This window comes from Cottoperca gobio, chromosome 10, assembly GCF_900634415.1.
Source record: "Cottoperca gobio chromosome 10, fCotGob3.1, whole genome shotgun sequence".
NCBI classification, from domain to species: domain Eukaryota; kingdom Metazoa; phylum Chordata; class Actinopteri; order Perciformes; family Bovichtidae; genus Cottoperca; species Cottoperca gobio.
In genome coordinates, this window is record NC_041364.1 from 9,437,490 (window position 1) to 9,460,892 (window position 23,403).

The 23,403-nt window shown below is 42.6% G+C and overlaps 1 protein-coding gene across 7 annotated transcripts in view; it reads left to right on the forward strand.

Moving 5' to 3' along the window:
* Positions 1-23,403, forward strand: part of dlg3 (discs, large homolog 3 (Drosophila)) — a 77,102-nt gene that overhangs the window by 1,576 nt on the left and 52,123 nt on the right. For 3 of the 7 annotated variants that reach the window (XM_029440912.1, XM_029440909.1, XM_029440911.1), the window contains exons 2-4: positions 284-415; positions 6,381-6,466; positions 12,657-12,776. In XM_029440912.1, coding sequence (XP_029296772.1) covers positions 284-415; positions 6,381-6,466; positions 12,657-12,776 — 338 coding nt within the window. Of the gene's footprint in view, positions 1-283; positions 416-6,380; positions 6,467-12,656; positions 12,777-19,358; positions 20,475-23,403 lie in introns of those variants that run through there. The other 4 variants (XM_029440910.1, XM_029440913.1, XM_029440914.1 and 1 more) reach the window with 3 other exon arrangements.

Consider the following 23,403-nt stretch of genomic DNA (forward strand, 5'->3'; position numbering starts at 1 on the left):
TGTGTTTTGGATTGTTGGCCTGATAAATCAATATATTTAAAGATGGCACCAATTATTTATCAAAAACAAAGATTGATAATATGATAGTTGCAAGTTGCAGCCCCAACAGATTTGAGGAGTTATCCTGTCACATTTCATATTCTATCCCTTTTAAATGCGATAAATATTTTTATGAACCCAAGTTCATAAAAGTATTATTGACCTTGTCACTACTGACTGTCAGCATGTCCAGGTTTTTGGCAGCTGTTGTCCTGAGACCTTTTTTTGTTGTTGTGTGAGGCAGACACCGAGCGAGCAGTGGGGCTGCTCAGACGCTACCAGGCCAACCTGACCAGTCCAGAGGAGCAGACCCTGAAGACCAGCGTGGTCAAAGTCTCCTCCATCTTGGGTAGCCAGCTGTTCCATGCCCTTCTTGGTAAGAAAAACACTGTAAAAGTGCTTGTTTTGAGTTTTCTCAGGGTGGACTTTCTAAATAACCTTTTCTGTTCACACCCCTTTATCTTACAGTAAAGGAGATGGTTTACTACATTGAGTTGTTATTTAGTGTAGCTTATACACTCTGGTGTGTGTTGTCATGTGATTGGCTGCAGGCATGTTGAAAGGGTCAGGTTGTATTAATTTGTATGGGAAGTTAACTGGGTCTCAATGTTTCCCAATTAAGTCTTATGAAAGAGGCTTTTCAGTTTGCCTCACAAAGGTTTTAACATACTCTCATTGTAATGAAAACCCAATAAAGCCAACCACAACACAGTATCTACAGACTGAGTTGTTATACATTCAGACTTGTTCAACTGTGAAAGCACAATTCTTCCCTTCACTTTGACAAAATGGGCTCTTTTGTACCATATACCTCATGAACTTATGTCAACATGTCGTAGATCATTAAAAAAAGTTGATTCACTATTACCAGAAAGCTATAAACCGCTGCCGACTAAACTTATATTACTACTCCAGAAGGCATACTGAAGTGTTGCATAGATTCCACTACACTATTATTAACCAGCTACAATTCTTAACAAGTTTGGTGTTTTTGAAAAGAGCACCGGGAAGCCAATGTGAATCTGAGTTCCCTTTCTGAAGCAGATAAAGCACATTACTTCATTTCAACCAATGGTTGAGTGGTCCTTCTAATTACCCCAGCCATGTTATAATGATGCTTGCCCTTAGGTCTGCTGTTGCTACTGCTGACCCATTGCTGGGGAGCCGAGGGGGGAGGGGATGCTCAGGCAGCAGTTAAAGAAATACAATATGACACTTTTTTTTTTTACCAGTGATGTATCTGAAGCAATAGAGTGCTGCAGGGATGACGTACTTTTGTAGGCCAACCCGGAAGTTAGCGTCATTTTGGAATATTAAGCTCAGGCAAACAAACGTTTCTGATTTCTTACACGTTTCGTTCAGCAGGATAATCTCCACATATTGACATATTGACTTTTAGGATTTTTGAAGTGTGAATGCAATCGCCAGAAGTAAGAAGCTAACGTTAGGCTATAAAAGAACTACACCACGGTCGCATGACTTCATGTCCCCACCACTAAGCTAAAGGCATGATGGCGTTTAGTAGTCTCATTTGGCCACTTGTTTGCAACGGCCGTTTTTAGGAAGCTTCAGAAATTCACGACAGTTTTTGCTTGTTGTCAGCGGTAGGGACTCATTTGTGCTATCCCATCATTCAAAGTCCATATTTCAAGACAAAATATGGCTTAACAGGCTAACAAGTCCCATTTCAAAGGCTTCTTCACATGCAGAAGACATATACGGCCTTCTTTTGGCCAATCAGGAAGACACCAATCCAGTAATCTATTGTTTAGATCTTCCTGATTCCACATGTAAAGTAAAGAAATATCATGAGACCATGTGATACTTGTCTGTAGGTGGTCATCAGCTACTAGTAAATACGTCACATGAAGTCTCTGCAGGGCGTAAATAATTGTCAGATGACATATTTACTGATTAGCAGTTAGCCATCATGTGTTAAAGTTTCATGCACTCATTTGTGTGACTTTGATAGCCAAGAGGGGGTTTATCCACTAATGCTAAATGTAGGCTGCGTCCATTGAAGGAGGCAGGTCCTGGTTTCGGACATACTGTAGCTATTGTGTAGATCAAGAACATCTTGGCAGGATGGATTGTTGTGATCACAGAGTCTTGAATCTGAAGGTCTTCCTCCTCATTGCTGTCCCATGCTGATATCCTTAACCAAGAGCACTTGAAGGCATAATTGGTTTGTTGTTTAAAGTGGTGATGGTTTTCCTTTTATACTAAATGGCATCATAGATAAACCTTTTTATTTATTTATTTCAACACAAATCCCTTTCGCCTCTGGAATTAGGGATTCTGTAGACATGGATGTCCTTGTGAGTGTCCAAGGATGTGTTTAGCCATGCTAGCAGTGTTTGTGGCTCTAGGGATGGCAAGGTTGGTTGCTCCACTACTGTAGTCTGTAGATTTTAATATATATCAACATCTGTTAAATGGAGCCTTGAGCAAGGCGCTGGTTACCTTCTAGCTCCGGGGGGGCTCTGTGTCTCCCTCCTAAAGGGAGCGAAGCCATAAAAAAAGCTCACTCATGTCTTCACAATTTCACCAAGTATTTTTTTTACATTTGCATTAAATAATATTCATGTACGTCTGCAGAATACACACATGGTTTAAAAATGTATCTTTATAATAGCTCGGTGCTTTGCAACACTTTAATATAATAACCGTTGACCTCAGATGTTTTATACCTTGTTATTTATTTAAGTGAGGGAGACTCACTTCCCAAATCAGGATTCCAAACATTCCTCACAAAGAATGTTCAATCAGGGCAGAGCCCGAGGCAGACAGGAAAATAAACTGCTCTTGGCCGTCATGCCAAACCTTTTTCACAACTCTCCTGGCTCTCTGGATGTGCAGAGTGTGAGGGTAGAGGAAGGAGAGGCCTGTGGTCGGTGGGTCTCAGGTGCTCAGGGCTTCGTTCAACATGTGCTTCTCATCAGGGAAAGCAGAGTAGAGGAGCAGCCAGTTCACAGCACTAATAGGAATACAGTGCTGTTTAAACATTACTCATCCTCCTATCCTCTCTTGTTGTGTTTGCCTCCACATGCTCAGTGCCATGTGAACCCGTTCTGCTCGGCCCATTTTGTGTCGCTTTTGTGGCGAGCTTTTTGCTTTTGCTTTGTGCTCAGATGAAAATGAAAATGAAAATAAGGAAGAGCGTTTCAGATTGAAAAGCTGACGTTTTCACAATGAGAAGACAGCGATCTGCTAATATTAAAGTACTGTTAGTTTATATCTTTAAGAGATGTTCTCTAGCGTTGCACTGTGGGAAGTAAAGAGGTGTTTGATGCAGTGTGGGAAGGTTCAGTGCTGGCCACTTGATTGGATGTCTGCATGGTTGCACAGTCACGAACAAAGGTTGCCTTAACTGTGCGTCCACCCTTTTGTTCCAACATACAAACATGCAGAGGGAGGCATGGGGGGGGGGGGGGGGGCTGCAGGGAGTTGGGGCACACATACAGACAGACACGTTGAATTACAGAAGACCCTAAATGCCTAGGGAATATGTTATCGAGGCAGTGACAAGGGGGTGAATTGTTTGCCCTGCCTTGAAATTGTGACCTAGTTTTCTGTGACTGTGTTATTCTAGTGAGCAGTGGCTTGCTCATCATCATGTAAGGAACCAGGGGCACATTCTTTTTTTCCTTTTTTTTGGTATGATTCACCCAAGCAGGCAATACAGAGATGACTTCAGTCCAATTCAATAGGTACATGACAAATAGGAGAGGCCTAACCCACACAAACACACTGATCCGGCATGCAGACTCTTTGTATGACAGGGAGAAGGTGCAGGAAACCCCCTATGACTGTGACAAAAAGGCTTAGAGCTCCGACCAGGCCATCCTAAAATAGTGCCAACATCAAAAAGAGATCTGGGAATAAGTCCTGTGAAAGAGACTTCTGGCTTGGATTATGTATTTTGTTCCATGGCCAGGAATTTCTGTGGTCGGTGAGGGTTGGAACAGTTTAGAGGTTTTTTGGAAAGTCACTCTGTGTACTTTGTATGACTGCGAGTCTTGATCTCAAAACACTTCAGAACCTGATAAAGCACTTTTCTCTGTTTTGTTACCTCTGCCAGGAATAGCTGAAAAAGATCTAATGAGAAGTGTTCGTTGTGTGAAAGTAAACCAGGTGTCTGGGATGCAGCTGCAGAGAAAAACCGCAGATGTAACATTTTCAAGACTTATTTAAAGCTGAATTAATTGGGTTCTTTCATTTGAACTATGGGTCAAATGACTCAATCTATATGAAATGTTTCATTTCTCCTCAGTGTTAAATAGCTTACATAGGTGGTTATCATCTTTAAGCCATTATCATTAACTTCACTGTTGTGGTTGTCAATGCTCTGATAAACCCATCATACCCTTCCAAGAGGTATTATTGTTGCCACCGCTGTCGCAAAGGTGACCATATTGCTTTCGGTTTTCTTTGTAAAAGTAAAAGAGTTGGCACACCTGTACACAACGCACTGCTCTTTGTTTTACGTGGCTTTGTGCCGCACCCGGTGGCTGGCAGAATTGCATAGTGCAAACAAGGCTTATAGGGAACCCATCTAAACGTCGATGGTGTCATCATTCTCTAGCCATTACATTGTCCAATCAACATTTACTTCATAATGAAAAGTTAAAGCACATCTATTGCCACTTTAATAACTCTCTATTTTGGGCTTGTAGAGAGGCAGCATCCTATTATTATTATTATTATTATTATTGTGGCTCAAAATTCAAGTTGTGTAGTAATTTCAAACTTTATACTGCATCTAAACCTTGTTCTAGTGGCATTGTGGGTATTTGCCTGTATGTCTGTGCCTGCAGGTGTGTGTGTGTGAGTGTGTGTGTGTGTGTGCGTGTGCGTGTATAGCTTATAAGACTTTGTGTAAGTGGGACTGCTCTTTAGTCAGCTGGGCAACAAACTCCTCTGCCCACACATGGCTTCACTCCTCCACATTCAGACACAGTGATGAGTCACATGCTCCATTCTTACACTTTTGTTCTCACAGTATTTTGTTGGGACATACTGACTCTTATCTCTCCGTCTTGAGTCTGCTTCAACAAAAGATTCAAATTGTAAATAGAAAAAGACCTGTTTTTAAAGTGTATTTGGTAAATGTAATGTTTCCTTTTGAACTGTGTCTTGTAGGACGTCTTGTCTTGACTTTGGGAAGTTGATGACCTCTCCGGCAAACCTCTTTATGTCAACAGTGCAGTAACTAGGCCTGCGTGTGACATCAGCAAAATTGTCCCAGTGCATTCTCATCAAACGGCTGCCACTCAATAGGTGACCACAGGACATGGGCGTGTAATGAGCCAAGGGGTGATGAGTGGAGATGAAAAGAGAAGGGAGGACAACAGAAGAGTTGTGTCTGAAAAGAAAAGCAAAACTTTTAAAAGCCACGCTCAGATGTCAACGCTAATAATGTTACGCTCATTGCATTTTGTGGGACTTGAGAAAGAGTTAACATGTTAACACACTAAACTAAGACGGTGAGCATGGTAAACATTACACCCGCTAAATAAATATTAGCGTTGTCTTTGTGAGCATGTTAGCATGCTGACGTTAGCATTTAGCTCAAAGCACCGTTGTGCCACAGCCTCACAGAGCTGCTGGCATGCTTTCTTGTCGATATTTGTTTTTAGCTTTCACACCCTTATGTTCACATTATGGCATGTTATTAAATATGCAAAGTCACATTCCTCAACTTAAGTTTGAAGCATCTCTTAATGTGAACGTTGGCGCTTATAAAAAAGCAAATTCCCTTTCAACAGCACTCAAATCAAAGCATGTGACAGGGTATGAATTGCCCGCTACTCAACTAGGGGGCAGTGTCTACATGTATTCAACATGTGTAAGAGCTCATGTACCCTCACCCTAAAATGGAGCTTCAAAAGCAACGAGACTGGAAATGACCTACAGTGTAACTGATCTATGTTGAACTGAAAGAATCCAAAAGTAGAGAAATGATGCATGTTGTTCAGGTAGTAGGGAATAATATAAGGTGGGCCTCTTAGACTGACTGAGTTGATGATTTACTCAGTCAGTACCTGAGTCATATAGTTCAGCAACAAGATGAGAAGAGCACTTGCAAATGTGGAGACATAACTTCCATGTAAACAGACGACTCCCACCCCCATGTTTTCACCCAGTGTACCACGGAGGAAAACGTCTCCCAATGTGTCCGTGATTGATCGCTGGATTCTTTTAGTCAACCTTTAGATGGCTGAGAAGTTATGAGCAAGAACTAAAGCTGACAGAGTAAAAAAAAAACAGCATCAACATCTGTTTGTAATGATCCAAGTAAAGTGAAAAGAAGAAGCTCATTATTGTTTTCTCTCTCACAGATATTCAAGAGTGTTACGAGGTGACCTTGCAACTGAACACAGAACAAAGTGTTGTGAAAGAAGACAACAGGCAAGATGCGTGGGAGGTAATTTTCCTTCTTCACATTATAGATTGGAGAGAATATGCTTAATGTTTACGTTGCATCTGGTGTCACACATGCTGCCGGGTGCCGTGCTTTGCCTCCTCGGCTGCGCAGGAAGGTTACTCGGCGGCCGGCACAAGGTGTCGCTCCCTGTGTCCCTCGCACTCCTACATGGAGAAAATGTTATCGTGAGTCACGGCGGCTATGACTTCAACCTGGAGAGTGAGTGTCAGGCGGCGGAAAGAATTAGAGGGAGGGGACACATGGGGTAGTGTGGAGAAGAGGAAATTAGGCAGAGTCAAAAGAGCGCTGATTAGCATTTGCTCATCAGTGGGCTGCTCTCATGAAGTCAGCCAAGTGTTTGCAGTCGCGTGGTTATTTAGAATATTTTTTTAGTGTAGGACACAAAATATAACGACTGAATTGAAGGGAGAAAACCTGCATTTTGTAAAGATTTGAAACCATATTCAAATGTTTACTGAGGAGCGTAGCAAAGTCCACACAGGGGTTAAAAATATGGATCATTTTGTTTGTAGTTCCATGTCACTGATCTCCTTCTAGCCTTTGGACTCTGACTTCATGTCACTTGCATGATTTGATATTGCCTCTTCTTCAGCTGGGCCAAAATGTCAATGAAATTGATTTTGTGTGACTTCTATAGCCCATTATCTGAATGATCTCTGGCCTGTTTTTGAAATTTAAAAAACAAACAAACAATATGGCTTTTGCTTAATGTGTCTGTGTGTCTGGTTATTAGTCTACATGCGGTACGTGGAGGTACAAATTCATTGTGAGTATTTAAAAAAAAAAACTGGATTTAAGGCACAGCTTTGATCCCTTTGAACCAACAAACTGGATTCTTTCTGGGAAACCTGACCCAGAAGGCAACACAGGTTCTGGTCCAGGTTACTGCAACTCCCTCCTCGCTGGACTCCCTACATGTGACATCCGACCTCTACAGCTCATCCAGAATGGATCAGCCTGACTGGTCTTTAACCTCCCCAAGTTCTCCCACACCACACCGCTCCTCCGCTCCCTTCACTGGCTACCAGTGGCGGCCCGAATCTGCTTCAAGACTCTGTTGCTGGCCTACTGTGCTGCGAATGGATCAGACCCTTCCTGCATCCAGGCCAAGGTCAATACACCCCAGCCCGCTCAGTTCGCTCTGCATCGGCCAATCGGCTCGGTACTCCCTCACTGCAAGTGGGACCCAGGTACCCCTCAAATAAAACCCGCCTATTTGCTTTCCTGCCTCCAAAATGGTGCAACGAGCTCCCCATTGATGTCAGGTCAGCAGACAGTCTTCACACCTTCCGCCGCAGACTGAAAACCCATCTGTTTTGACAGCACCTTGGCCAATAATTAAATTCTTATTTCTGTATGTAGCACTTAAATTGGTTTGGCTTATTTGAAGCTACTGGTTGAGTTTTTATTCTATCGTTTCTGTATGTTGCACTTACATTGGTTGGGTTTATTTGAAGCTATTGTACTGCACTTAAAATGATTATACCTATTTGAAACTAATGTACTTGCAAGATTCTTGCTGTTCGGAGTTGTATCCAGCATGATTGGTTGCACTTATTGTAAATCGCTTTGGACAAAAGTGTCAGCTATATGTAATGTAAAAACCTGAGACTATTTTAATCAAATCATGTGGGCCTGAAAGACGCCTTATTTTGTAACGGGAAAAGCAACAGCCTGTTTTCTGACACTTATTCTTCTCATTTATTATCCAGATGAGATATGAGAAGTTTAATGTGGCTGGTTAATGTATTCAATAAAACTGAGTGTATTGTTGTCTTTAATTTCTTTAGAGGTGTGCAACAGTTTGATGTAATATTAGCAGTTCCTTTCAAATACACTTGTAACACCACAGACACGGGGACGGGCACTTACCTCGCCCTGTAGAGAATTGGAGTCTTGGTAGTGTTGGGAGACAACCTCCTAATTTAGTCTCAAAAAGTTGGGTTGCAGAAGAAGCTAAACATAACAGGACGAATCTATCCCACGTTCGGCTTTAGGATTTCATTATAAAAGTTACAGTAGAGATGCAGCCATGAAACATGTGGAGAGAGACGTTCAACACAGGCCTCAGGCCCCGGCCCCCTGTGGTTATATGGTACTCGTCTTAGACCGGGGGGGGGGGGGCCACCCAGACACCCAGACACCCAGACACCCAGACACCCCACCCCAGGTGGTTCTCTTTTGTTAAGATAATAGGATCAGGAAAACTTGGGTACATTTGTGGTCAAGCCAGAACATAAGAAATATGTATTTTGGATTTGTTAGGTAGCTGGTTTAGGAAACACTATGAACTTATTTCTCAGTTCTGGAGAAAGTTCACGCAACTTGTCCGTCTTCTTAGATTAAAGAATGTACTGGTTACTACTTGGGCGGGTTCTTGTGCTCTGCATGATACTTATTGGTTTGCTCTAACGATGCAGCCAATCAAGAACTACATGTAATATTACACTAAATTAAGGGAATTATAGCCTGAAATCTGCACCCTGAGTGTCGTGAATGTATTCTTCTAATACGAGTTAGAGGGGGAACTGGCACCAGATAAACTACAGTATGGTTTACGTACTGGTTTAATCAGTTCATCCTCAGTAGATATCTTTATCGTCTCCTTTTGCTCATGGAGATCTGCTGAAGTGTTTGAATGGAACAGGATTTCCTACTTTCTCACCTGTGTGACCTGGACGGGGATTTGTCTCTCGTGTGATCCTGTTCCTTTACAAATGAAAGGATATGGACAAATGCACTATTAATATTAATGGTATTTAAAAGACAGCTCCACATTTTCAACTGTATTTTAATATTCTCATGCCCATATGTGAGGTAAACAAATAAGCTCAAGTCTATTTAGTAAAATTTAAAAAAATAAAAAATCCCTATCTGTGCTCGTGCTTGACAGCTGGCTCTGTCCGCTCGACTCGTCCATTTTCTGTTTGGTCATTTGGGGCCTCTAATTGACACGGTGAATGTGATGTCAACCATTAGTTACTGCCAGGACGGTCCTCACATTCCTGATTCACTTTCCTGTAAAAACAACAACAACATAGAACAGTTGGTTGAGGGTTTGACGGAGCCACCCTGCATTTTGGTAGATGGGATCTGTACTAGATTTCATACATAGCTTAATAAATCAATTCTTACGTGCATGTCTTTCCACGTAATGTATATTGCAAACTCCTTTCAGTGTTGTTTTTACGCCTATAATATAAAGGTGAATTTGTGCAATTCAATCCTCACACGAGATAAGAACTTTAATCTGACATTATTCTTCAGGCTTAAGCCCCTCCCTCCAGTCAATCACTTAATGGCAATGTTTTTTTGAAATTCATGTGCTAAGTCTGAACTGTGTTATGTAAGGTCAGTTGAGCCGGGGAACTACGATAAACTTGTCCTTTACTAGACTGTATTAAATGGACGCTTAGAGGCAGAAGACTGTTCAGTGTATGACTGCACATAATGCTCGGGCGAGTGACATTATTTGACACAGAAAGGATTCTCGTGCATTTTGTAACATTGAGTAAAGGAGCATATTAACAATCTATTTTTTTAGTATTAGTATTGCAAGAGTTATGACCTCTAACATGTCGGATTAGTCCAGTGGCTCCCATCCTGTTTTTTTGTCTGAAGACAGCCCAATCAGCACCCATCATGTTCTAAATATGGAAATATTAATTACATGAAAGTCATTACTTGTAGATTATTTAATACTGTTTATAGGATAGCGGATCGTCCGGCTAGTCTATTTTTATACAACTTAATCATCAATGTTTACATCAGTTTGCATTCACACTACTTGAAGCTGTCGAGTTCAACCAGTTATCCATTTCTTTTAGCTAATTATTTGAACCATTAACTGTGGATCCATGACGATCTGATCCCAGAACTGTGTGAGATAACTGATCTAATTAGCACATCTATGTAATAATCAGTCAATGTTTATCAAAATAAAATCAGTCCTTCACGTTGTACGTTATATTAAAATGCAGTTAAAGGTGATGACAAGCAGCAGATCTCAATCTACTCAACATGACATATTCCTTCTTCCTGTATAGACCGAACGTTAAAAAACTAAATAATGGAGTCGGTGCACTTCCTTGATGCTGGAACGCATAAGGTCAATTGCAGTGCCACATTCTGTCACTCCCATGGAAACAACCCACAAACTATGACTGTAGTTTGAACTTTATTTTGCCATCCTAAGCTCCTCTCAGTGTATTCTGTGATCCACCCTGTCGAGCTTCTAATTCAGTGCAGCATGGCTCCTGATCCCTCCCCACATCCTTCCCTCTCTGGATCCCAGCTGCTTGTGGGGCCCAGGCACAGTCCTGGAGAGAGAGAAGAGGGAAGTTTGAGAGGGAGAGAGTTGCTTAATGGACACCCAGTGAGGTGCTCATCAGTATTCTAGCCATGTTGTCACCTGAGTGGAGGATGGGAGGGAAACTAAATGAGTCTGCAAATTCCCTGATTTGGTGCAGAGTAGCAGGTGAGAGTGGAGAATCGCTTCTTTGGAAAAGAAATGAAAGAAACTGAGAGAAGAATCCGTTTTAAGTGGTCTAGTTGATTTCATAATTAGTTAGTGTCTTGATTGCAAGAGCCTTATTTATTATGTAATAGTCCTGGAATAACTGAGAAAGTAATGACCAAGAAGAAACTGAAACATTTCATAAATGTTAAATCTTTTATGAATTATTAATTGATTGACTCATTTACATTTTTTCCTACACTATGTTGTAAGTGCATATGTGAATGCGAGTGTGTGCACGCTCTATTAGACAGAGCGGGCAGCTCTAGGCAGTGTCAGTTGACCTGCCTGTCAGCGCTGCCATGTGGGAATGAAGCCGTCAAAAGAAAAAACTCACTTAGCATCTCTCAAGTAACACATAGTGCATCTGATCCACACCAGTGCAACAACGAAAAGTTGTGTGTTATTGCAACTCTGTTCCTGTTGGGTGCAGAGATGCCAGGTACAGCAGCCTGCATGCTTAGGGATGTGTGTTTTATACAAACACTTGTCTTTTCAACTTGAGCAGCTTTCATTTTCCTTTGGGGGGTATCAGCTGAGAGAAGGGCACGGCATCATGTGTGTGTGTGTGTGTGTGTGTGTGTGTGTGTGTGTGTGTGTAAAATCCTTTGGGCTGTTTTGCTGTAACTTTTTTCCAACTTTGCACCAGTGATGGCCTGCTCTAAAGCCTGCCCTCTGCTGTCAGTTAAGGTTCTGTGTGCTCTAAACTGTGGGAGAGATCTCAGTGAATTTGGGGTCCTGTAGACTCCGTATGTCCACGTCTGCAGGTTTTGGTCACTTCAGTTTGATTCGATACAAGTTTGCTATGATTATATATTGACTGAGTTTCAATTATCATAAAATATGAGATGGAGTAAACCACACAATCCACTTCTGTGCTGCTTGGCAGGTGTGTTTACACAACAAATAGCACTGTGCTGGTGTGTGTTATTCCTACATTTTTCATTTTGCAAAAGGTACTCTCCTTTCACTACAGTACAATTCCCCTAGCCATGCTCATACATATGTTTTTGGACTAGCTCCTCTTTATTCTTTAGTGCTGAAAAGTGCTGATTGTTAACATTAAAGAACATAAGCTTATATTTGCTTTCTTGCTAATAGTTAGATGAGAAGATTAATACTTACTCTGAGTATGAAGCTAGAGCCAGCAGCCGCTTAGCTTAGCTTAGCATAAAGCCAGTTAGCAGCTAGCCTGGCACTGTTCTGTGACTTACTAGATTTTAGACAAAGAGATAATTGTATATGTAACACAGTGTTAATTAGGGAGCTTTAGGACTGTTGGTAGACCTTCAGACGGAGCCAGACTCGCTGTTTCTTCCTGCTTCCAGTCTTTATGCTAAGCTGAGCTAACCGGCTGCAGCTTCATATTTATTGCACATAAGGGTGGTATAATTCCTCTCAATGAAAATATATTCGGTTTGCTGCGAGATAAAAATGTGTTTTACCTGCTGCTTACATACTTCAGATGTGAGAGTGGAATCAATTTTCAATCTAACTCACAGCAAGAAAGCAAACGAGCGAATTACCCGAAATATTTAACTCCTTTTTAAAGATGTTGGTGATGATTGTCATCTTTGGTATCCACAGGTTTGTCTTGATCATTGATGGAGGAGTTTTTTTTTTTATCTGATTTTATTCACTCTTGTCCAACAGGAGGAGGATGAAGAGGAGGAGGAGGGTGTGTCTCGGGTGCGAGTGACCAGCAGGAGGAGCCCTCACAAAGTGGAGCGAGTTTCTGGCTTGGTGACTTTATCTCATGTCGACGTGCCAAAGGTGAGTAAAGTAGAGCAAAACGGAGTTTCCTAAGGGCATCAGAAACGACATCAGAATAGGCAGCTGCTGCTAAAAGAAGAAGATCCTAATGAACCTGATGATGTGACGATTACGCATTCACCATGACAGTTTAGTGAGGCATCACAGAAAGGAGCAAGGAGTCCAAGGAGTCAAGGAATCTGTGTTGATTTGTTTGATGTTAATCCTTCGTGCTAAAAATAAACGTCATTAATGAATTAATTTGCTCTTCAGTATTCAACACCTACAATGATAATTTGCATCTATTATGCTCGTACGGATCATAGTAATTAATAGTATTTAGGCTTTTAATCATACAGGAATTATTTGACAGCCATTTTGTAAATATTTTGTCATCACTGTTCACCTGCTGCTAAAAAAACACTTACATCCTAAAGTATTGGTTTATGTTTTACCTTGTTAAGGATCTCACTGTTGCTTTGTGCTAATATCAAAGGTTAAACAGAATAACTCAACAGGTTTGGAAATACACTTTTTGTCGCTTGCTGAGAGTTAGATAAGAAGCTCAATACCACTTTTATGTATCCGTGCTTAAAGAGCTAGCAGGCAGTTAGCTTAGCTTAGCATAAAGACAGGAATCAGGCGCTTTCTAATGGAAACAAAATCAGACTATAAGCACCTCTAAAGCTCACTTATTAACACGTTATATCTCTTTGCTTAATCTGTAGATACAAATGTTTAAAGAACAAACCAGATATACTTTGTCAATGAGTGAGCTTTAGAGGTGCTTGTAGCTAACTGTGTGCCCCTGTTTCCAGTCTTGATGATAAAGCTAAGCTAACATGCTGGCTACATCTTTACATCTTGCAGTGAGACATGCGAGCGGTATTGATCTCTTCATCTTACTCTTGGGCAAGAAAGGGAATAAGTGTATTTCCCAAAATGTCAAACAATGATCAACATTCCTCGTATGTCATGATAGAGATATGTCTCATAGGGTAGCCTTGTTCCTCATCGTTGTTAAAAGCCCTTGTGTTCACATGCCTTCCCCATTACAACACGGCCAGTGGCACATGGCAGCACAGTGGCCGCAGGCGTTGGCTTTTCAGCTGAGCCCAGAACTAGTGCAATGGGTGGAGGAGGCGTGTGGGGGTAAAAGAGAGGGAGATGCAGGCTGTGAGCACATGGATTCAATGTGCTTGTATGATAATGTCTGTATAAGGATACGGTGACAATACAGGTTGACTCTGAATAATGTGGAGCTGGCCGTGTGTGTGTGTGTGTGTATGACTCCCTCTATCACATGAAGGAGGGAGGCGAGGGAGCTGAGAAGGCTCAGGGAAACGGGAGGGAGGGAGTGAAAGGGAGAGAAGGGCGGTGGGGGGGTGTAGAGAGAAAGATATAGTGGGGGAGGCTGGAGAGAGAGAGAGAGAGAGCAAGGCGGCTGAGAGGCGAGGGCCGGTGCAGTGCAGAGCTGGAACGGACACCCAGAGCTCAGCCTTCCTCGGGTTGCCATGGAAACCACATTCCTCCCCCGCCTGCATCCCTACAGACTGCTCCGACTCTCTATCTCTCTCCTCGCTTCTCTGTTTTTCATCCTGTCTTTTTCATTCCTCTTTTAATTTGTGTCTTTGTTTTTTTCTCTCTCTCTCTCTCTCTCTCTCTCTCTCTCTCTCCGTCTCTCTCTCACTCTCTCTCACTCTCTCTCTCTCTCTCTCTCTCTCTCTCTCTCTCACTCTCTCTCACTCACTCTCTCTCACTCACTCTCTCTCTCTCTCTCCGTCACTCTCTCTCTCTCTCTCTCTCTCACTCTCTCTCTCTCTCTCTCCGTCACTCTCTCTCTCTCTACTCTCTCTCTCTCTCTCTCTCTCTCTCTCTCTCTCTCTCTCTCTCTCTCTCTCTCTCTCTCTCTCACTCTCTGCTTTTTACACCCTACACACATATGAGCACAATCATGATGATGCACACTCAGCAAGCACACTGATTTCACATGCCATGCTCTCTGTGACAAGGTGAATGGGTAATTGCACAGAGTTTATTTTGCATTCCTATGCACTCATGGACACATGGATAAGCACTTTGTTTTTTTTCTCAGCATCTCTCTATTTTTCTTCCTCTATTTTTACTCCCCCTTCTGTTCAGCACCATGCTTCAGTAATGCCCCCTCTAGTCATTGCATTTCTGCCCACACATAGGGCACCTTAGCTTCGTTTCTCCTCAGCTATGGCGTCTGTCGTGGACCTACAGCACCTTTTATCATATTTTATCAACTGCTTTCTCCTTCCTGTCGGTTTCCAGCTCATCTCTTAACCTCCTTCTTGCACCCCATTTCGTAGCCCTCTTTTTTTCTGCTCCTGTCTTAGTATGCATGCACAAAATCTACGCCAAACGCTGTTCCATAGCCATGCAGCTCTGATACAATCCCCCACTCTTGCCATTTTGTATTCCTCATTTCCCTCCACTCCTCATTTTGCTCCATGTGTATGTTTCTCTCTCTCATTATTCCATCAGTTGGAGGTGCTGTGTTTGGTGTGTGTGTGTGTGTGGAGCAGCTGTTCTCTGCCACTAAGGCCTATTAATAGGAGTCTTAGCCGTGTAGCCTTTGTTTTCAGCGTCTGCATCGCTGGGAGAGCATCGTGGAAGCTCCTCGGCAGGTTACATTAGCTTTTAGTACAAATCTGATGAGTGTCTTTCATTCTCTCGGTCTGACTGGCTTCCTGTCTTGGGGTCTCTCTCTCTCTTAGCCATGCACCCCCCCCCCCCCACACCACCACCACATTCACAAAGCTATGATTCATTGGACAGTGGAAGCATTAACTGTAAAGATTCTCCTAAAGATTGAAAGATTCTGCTAAGATGCAATGATGCCTGAGAGAGACTTTTAAGACTTGCTTCCTCACCCCCCCTCTTGCAGTTAGTTAAGGCACCAAGTTAAGAGCAGCTCAGTACGTGTTGATATGGAGCTGCCTCTTTAAGACTGCCTCACTACCGACTGTCCTTGTATGGTGCCGCATCCGGTCAGGTGACGAAGGAGTAGTCACATAGCGTCTCTGAGAAATGCCTAGAAATGACTGAAAAGCTCAATACATGGTGTGTGCTGTGGTTGGGGGGGTTGTGATGCTCATTACGATAGCATGTGTTTGTGTGTGTGTGTGTGTGTGTGTGTGTGAGTGTGTTTGTTACAGGGTGTCCAGGTGGGTTTATGTAATAAGGGCCGAGCAGGCTGATGCTGAGCTGATAGTGTTGGGGGAGCTGCAAGGTGGGATGTGGAGAAGCAGCTCCGTTCAGAAGCACAGAATAATTTCCTCATTTATGCCATAAATCAGAGGTCCTTCTATTTCATTTGTCAACAGAAGGTCAGAGGTTACCGCTTTCATTTCACAAGATAAATCACCTAATGCTGTTGATCTACCCCTTTCCAGTCTAAGCTGTTTAATTGGGCAAACTATTTATCAAGGACTGCACACACCACGCATTCATGTATGTATACACATATGTGTTTGGTTGAATGTCTGTTTTTGATGTATTTTATATTGCCATGAGTCCTACAAGATTGCTATTCTTCTGGGTCTACTAAAGCCAAGTTGTTCTTATTGTATTTTCTCCAGGATAGTTATTAAGTTTGGTAAGAGTCAGAGTGTAATTACGAGCTAACAGTTCAGTCATAGCCTGCTGCGCACCGTTGTTCCCGTGTTTGTTTCAGTAATTATGACAAAAAAGTGGAACGTTTTGTCCACAGGATTGAAGGTAAACTAAAAGATTGCTACTTTTTGTTTGATGGTTTTAAATTTTTTCATCTCTGGTATTTATGTTTAGCCACTAAAGAAATGCCAGTAACTGATTATTGCTTCTTTTGCCAGGCACTGTGTCCCAAATGGAAAAAATAATCTTATATAGGTGACACTTTTATTACGTTGTAAACTGCAGATTAAACTTGACAATATCATGTAATCTAATACAAGGACACTGAAAACGACAACAGGAAAAATAATAGTGTAATTGAGTCTAACCAGAAGTTAGGCTACACAAGCGAAAACAAGAATTTAACATAATCTGCACAAAGGTTGTATTTATTGCAGGGCTATGGTATTTGACTACACTACATCGTACTGTGGGTTTGATGCCAGCAGTATACATTAGCAGTTGCTTGGATTTCACTCTGAAACTGAAATGTTTACTCTTTTATTATAACTTAATTAAAACATAAAGGAAAGATCAAAACAAAGAATCTGGTTGTCTTCATCCACAAAATTACTTGGGGAAATTAGATGTCTTACACGACATGTACACCAACACTACATTAAAATTGTATGACCTTTTCTTTCATCAATAGCTGTAACATGATTAGTGCATAATAGCTTCCTGCTATCCTTCCAGCAATTGATTGGCTCTAAAATGACCTGCCAAATTCTTATATATATATATATATATATATATATATATATTTTACATTATGTAATATTTAAAGGCATATGTTTCTTTCTCCTAGAGGTACTAAATATGTCTACATACACAGTTCACATCACAGAGAGAGTGTGTGTGTGTGTGTGTGTGTGTGTGTGTGTGTGTGTGTGTGTGCGTGTGCGTGCGTGTGCGTGTGTGCACTCCCACCCATACAGATGACATATATGTGTTCATTCAGCGGAGGGGATCTTTCTCTGTCCATCTCTCCTGCCTCTGTTATGTGTATCCTGCTTGCCATTCCTCCATGTGCGGTGTACAGTATGTTTTTTTATTTTTATTTTTTACTGCAAACCTGTTTGGTAAATACTATGTGGACAGTTTTTAAGAGAGACAGAGCGAGGCTAGGGAAGGATGGTTGCAACATGTGCTCGGTCATGTGTGCTGTGATCGATATGCTTACATCGTCCTTTCAAGCCACTGCCTGGAAGCCCCGCCTCACCGCTCTGATTGGCTCCAGCAGGGTTTGTGGCTGCATCCGACAATGCTACTTGAGGCATTCAGTGGTTTAGTGTCTGTTTTAAAGATGGCAATTCTCCTCTTTTTGTTCTCTGCTTGGCAAATCTCTGTAGGTTACATTAAAAATAATATCATTATAATGAAGGGAGTTAGTGTTGCATGTAATTTAGTGTCAGTGAGCCTGCTGTGTGTGCCTCCTGGTAGGGCTGCAACACAATGCAGTGTGCCCTCGCCAGAAAATCCTGCTCAATTTAGCAGGAAGGTTGCACAGATAAACATTAATATACATATAATTTACAGGCACTAAGTCTTATATGTTAATCAAAACACTGAAAAGGCATGCATGTATGAGCAGTGTAACATGCTATGTACAAATATACTCTCTCCCCCATGCAGACACACCCAGCTCTGTTCCCCGTCACATTTCATTAATAATGCATATATGCAGGGCTTTAATGGCGACACTGTAACATTCACTCTTAGGTCTCTAAAAAATAAACCTTCTCCCTCAGTGTCATGATGTTTTATATCTAGCTGTGATCAACCCACAAATTCATAAGCATGCAAAATGGTTCACAGGCAGTCCAATCGCATTACTGAAAATATAACTGCCACAGATACATGAAAGCCATACAGTCTCTCCTTCCCCTCACACATTCTCACTCTCAATCTCTTCCTCCACCCACTCGAAAGCCCAAGCGTGTAATCTTGTTGGTTTCGTACACATGTGTTGATGTCATCATTGTGAACATAAAATATTTCCCCTATGGTTGTTAAACGAGGCTTCAGGAGTGCAGTTTTCTCTCTCGCTGTGCTTATTTTGACCCAATCACATGGGCAGGACTTAACTGTAAAATGAACTCAACAGCAGTGCTGCTTTGCCAGTAGTAATACTAAAAAAGGAAGAGGGGTAGAGAGTGATGTAAAGTAATGCAGCGTGATTCAAAGGCATCACTGTTGAGAGCCAGGTCTAGTATTACCCAGGAGAAAAAAAAGGATTTTCATCTGCTGCACATGCTTCCATCGTGAGATTATTTACAGATGTGTGCTGTGACACAGAGCCGGAGGTTGCCAATCACTTGCACAAGAAAGCTGTTAAGTCTGCAGCTGAACTAGAGATGACCGCGGAGGTGACCAGTGACCTGTCGGAGCGACAGGGGTGCTTACTGCAAGTTGGATTTTGGCTGCATTGGTCTGATGAAAAAGATGGATTAGACTCACAATTAGTGGATCGGGGTCGGGGGTTGGGCATTGAGAGACTGCAGAGTACGACTTCCTGACATTTCTTATTGAGGAAATAGACAAATATAATGTTTCCATTGTGCCTTGATTTGTGAAGCAGTACCTTTTCACCCAAGGCAGGCAGCAGTGAGGTTTAGCTGTTGCGGCCCCTTTAAGAGCAGCTAGTGAAGTGCTCAGTCCTGTTGGTGCTGCTGCTGCTGATGGCAGCGCTGCCAGTTGATTGGCTGTGGCTGTCAGGGCTGAGGTGCTGGAGGGATGCTGCTACGTATCTCTCTCGTCCTCCCTCCCTCCCTCTCTGCCTCTCTCTCTCTCTCTCTCTCTCTCTCTCTCTCTCTCTCTCTCTCTCTCTCTCTCTCTCTCTCTCTGTCTCTCGCTCTCCATCTCCCTCTTGCTTGCTCGCATCCCTCTGAATAATCCACATCTAGGGCAAGCTGGCTGAGAGGCGATCCAGTGCTCAGCTCCTCTCTGCAGGCTGAGAAAAGAAACAGAGAGAGAAAGACAACGTTTTTCAACGCAGAAGGAAAACCGTGAGATTTTGACAGAACGGGAAGATACCAAGAATTAACAGAGGAAGATTTTCATCTGCGGATATCATTTATTTATACATATTGTTTATATATCTATATATATATTTGTACACACGCATATAGATATTTATATATATATACATTTATCCCTGTACATAACTGTATTTGTGCTTGTCTGTTTATATTAATATTTTTATATGTAATTGTGTGTGTAAATATATATGATATATAAACAAAAGAATATATATATATATATCTATGAATTTATATGCGTATCACTGTGAACCAAGAGAAGCAAGAGGAAATTTCTACCATCGGGGCTGGTCTCTGATTGTGTGGTCGTATACAATATTTTGAATATTTCCTTTGATCTTCTACGTCAAGAGGACAAAGACTACGTGCCCATTTTGTATTTTTGTTTTCCTGTTGCTGCTTCCCGTCCCTCTTGATCTTTTTTTTTTTCTACATCCGAGAGGAATAAAGCGAAGAGTGACAGGATTTGACGAAAAGGGAAAATCTGTAGAAATTCCTGTGATTAGTGTTATTTCCGTCGGCATTAGCGCTCTGTGAGCCGATCACAGCGTGCTGTGTGAGATCTGAGGAGGCAGCAGAGACAGAGTGCCACGCCGCTCAGCTCAGCGTCAGCCCAGCCAGCGCAGCCAGCATGCACAAACACCACCACTGCTGCAAGTGCCCAGAATGTTATGAGGTGACCCGTATGGCTGCCCTGCGTAGGATGGACGCCCCGTCGTATGGAGGAGACTGGCAGGCCGAGCCCTATGGATACCCGCCTGGGTACGGTGGAGGCCAGACCTTACCCCCTCCAGCCTCAGGGGGAGGTGGAAGCATGGGAGGAGGAGGGGGCACTTTGGGGAGAAGTAAGGGCAAGATTATGTCTGGTGGGGGCCCTGGAGGCCCCAACCCAAAGGGCCAATCCAAGGGTGGCCCCAAAGTAAACGGCAACAACTCCAGTGGACAAGGAGGATGGTGGCCCGAGTGCACCTGTACCAACCGGGAGTGGTATGACCAGGTAATCTTGCTCACTCCGTTAGATAGCTCAGGCTTGTGGGGCCTGGCGGGGAGGACTGGGGTCAGATGAGCTGCTGCTGTAGTAGAACAGAGACCATCATGTATCAGCTGTCGCTTTATGGCACAGAATTCTTATTTAGTATTCATCTCTAGCCCTCCGTTTCCCATTTGTTGACTGTGGTTCCTCTATTGGAAGCAGAGTAAAGAGAACAGAACAGGACTGATCCAGTTCCACTGCACACACATGGAGATGATCTTCATGTTTCGATTGGAGGCAGATGACTAATGCTTATACATTTAACACACCTAGTGTATGTCGTCAAAGGCTTACGCTGATGCAGTTACCATAGGCCAAGAAATGGTGCATTTTCATTCATTGAAGCAGCACTGAGATGCAGTTTGGAATTATTGTGAATTATCTCTCAAGCCGGTAACTCCGACATTACAGACTGACTTTGTCATTAGATGTAAGAAAAAGATTATTCAGAGATCAACTAATTGTAGGATTTGCGTCTCATTTGCTCAGAGTAGAGGAAGAGATGATGAAATCCATCTCTGATACCAGTTCTGTTTCTTATTTGGACTCTGTTATTTTTTTTTAGATCAAGCCATTCTGCTCAAAAAGAATCACAATATAACAAATGTGATGTGAGGAAAAAAAGAGAATCAGCAGTAATCTGTGTCTCATACATGCCGCACAGTGTAAATGAAACTGCCTCTTTACTTGCGCTCCATTTTGTTTCTATTATCTCCATTTATTTACATGTATTTATAAATCACAGTTGATAAAAGGTCAGAACGGCTTCAGAAGCGCAGTCTTTAATTAAGGAAGGTGCATGTATGCGAGCATGAGAGTGAGCTGGGGTGGGGGAAGGGTAGCTTGGTGAGCATGAGATTCAAGGAATGGTTCTTGCTGTGCATGAGTATGTGTCTATGTAGTCTCGTATTTGCGGCAAGTGAAGCCGCTGCATTGTTTGTAGTCCCTTCGTTAATGTCTGATCGCGTTTTGAGCAGGAGAATGTGAGGCAATAGGAGAAAGATAGGTGAGAAGAAGCACAGGGGCAAAATGGAGGCTGAAATTTCAGTGGCAGAGTGGAAGAGATCCCCCTGAGCTGAGCCCACATATGAGCCGCAACCTGGCTGATATTAGCAGATTACTACAACCAAGGAGAGGTTTGAGGAGGCAAGAAGAGATTGGCACGTTCTCTCGGTTGGTGTTAAATCTTTTGCGAGCCTTTTCCTTCTAGACCAATCAGACTTATTTCATGTTTCACACATTTGAAAGCTCACAGCAGATGTGATTATGTAAGCATTTATTGCTTACTCTCCATCAGTATTACCACTTAATTTTCCTACTGCTCGTCTCCAGCGTATGTGTTAAATATTCAACGTACAATGAAACAAATGATCTTGATTCAGCTAATGATCTTATGTTGTTAATACAGCCCCGTTAATGGATAAACCGCTCCGTAGAATCCTATCTGGTCCAATCCTTTCGAAGGATCCTTGCTCCCTTGCTGTATCATGCGAATGTGCAGCACACAAAAACTCCAACCTGGCATTCATGGATCCAGTCCAGGAGTATCTACATTGTAATAGAAAGAGCTGGAATTACAGAGAAGGAATCAGTGATGGATGATGGTGGGGGGAAAGCAGCAGTCAGTGGGGTGAAAATGCTAAGGTTGAAAAAGAGAGAAATAAGCCAATAAAGGCAGGCAGTGGGCCTGGAGAGGGGGAGGGGGTTATGTAAGAGGAGGCAGTTGGTAGTGCTGAGAGAGAGAGAGAGGGAGAGAGAGAGAGAGAGAGAGAGAGAGAGAGAGAGAGAGAGAGAGAGAGAGAGAGAGAGAGAGGCCCTGACACTGGACAAGCATCTGTCCCTCCATCTCTTAAAACAGGCATGTTTGAACGGCCAGTGTGTGCTCCCTCTTCCTGTGAACGGGCCATAGCACACGGCAAGGATGGAGATGCAAAACTCCCCCCATCACCCCCCACCCCCAACTCAGCTCTCCTCGGTCACCAATGCTCATCCTTGGATGGGAAATGTGAATGCTACCCCTCCCCCGCTACCTATACACAGCCGGAAAGCAGGCCAGTAATCACACACGCCCCAACCACGCACGTCTATTATCTTATAGCTTTCATAACAACTCGTGTTTTTGGATGCACGCACGATGTAAAGCAATAACCTTGCACAGTCATTCAGAATGATCTGAGCCGGCTTTTTATAGCTGGACCATTGACATTTTCAAATGGCTTCTGTAGCCATGAACATTTCATGTACGTGTGAGGAAATCATTACGCGACCCCAAGACATAACGATGCCATATAAAAAATGTTTCTCCTTCTGTCATCTATTTAGTAAACGATTGTGTTTCTTTTGTCAAGAGCTTGCTAGGTTAATTATGGATGATTCCAGTTGGGATTATGAGAGCATTCTTTAAAACAAGAGCTTTTGAATTTAAATCTGAGAAAAGTAGAGACCTCAGTCTATTGGGAGCTTCAGTCAGAAAGCTCCCTCTTCCCCCCGCGGGCTCCAATATGTCTTTGTGTGTTCTCCAGCTCTGTGGCTATGATTAGCTTGAAATATTAATTGGATTTTACTTTAATTATTAGCATAAATATTTGGTCCAAAATGCTTTGCCAGACTCATTGTTCATAACAGGCCTCTGTGGTGGCTGTAGTGTTTTGAATGAATGCACAGGCACGGTGGGCGTTACCTGTCGAACACTCCCATAGGTGCTTGCAACTCAAAAGCCTTCGGGGTCTTGATCCGAGATGTTTGCGCACGTGTTTGTGTGTATGCTTGTGTGTGTCGTACAGTCACGTTGATTTATAGGTGTCGTTGGTTTGTACATCTGTCTGATGAGATTTCGTTCTGGCCGGATTTGATTTGCCGTTCCTGTAACAGCAACAGTGTAATAACGGATGAG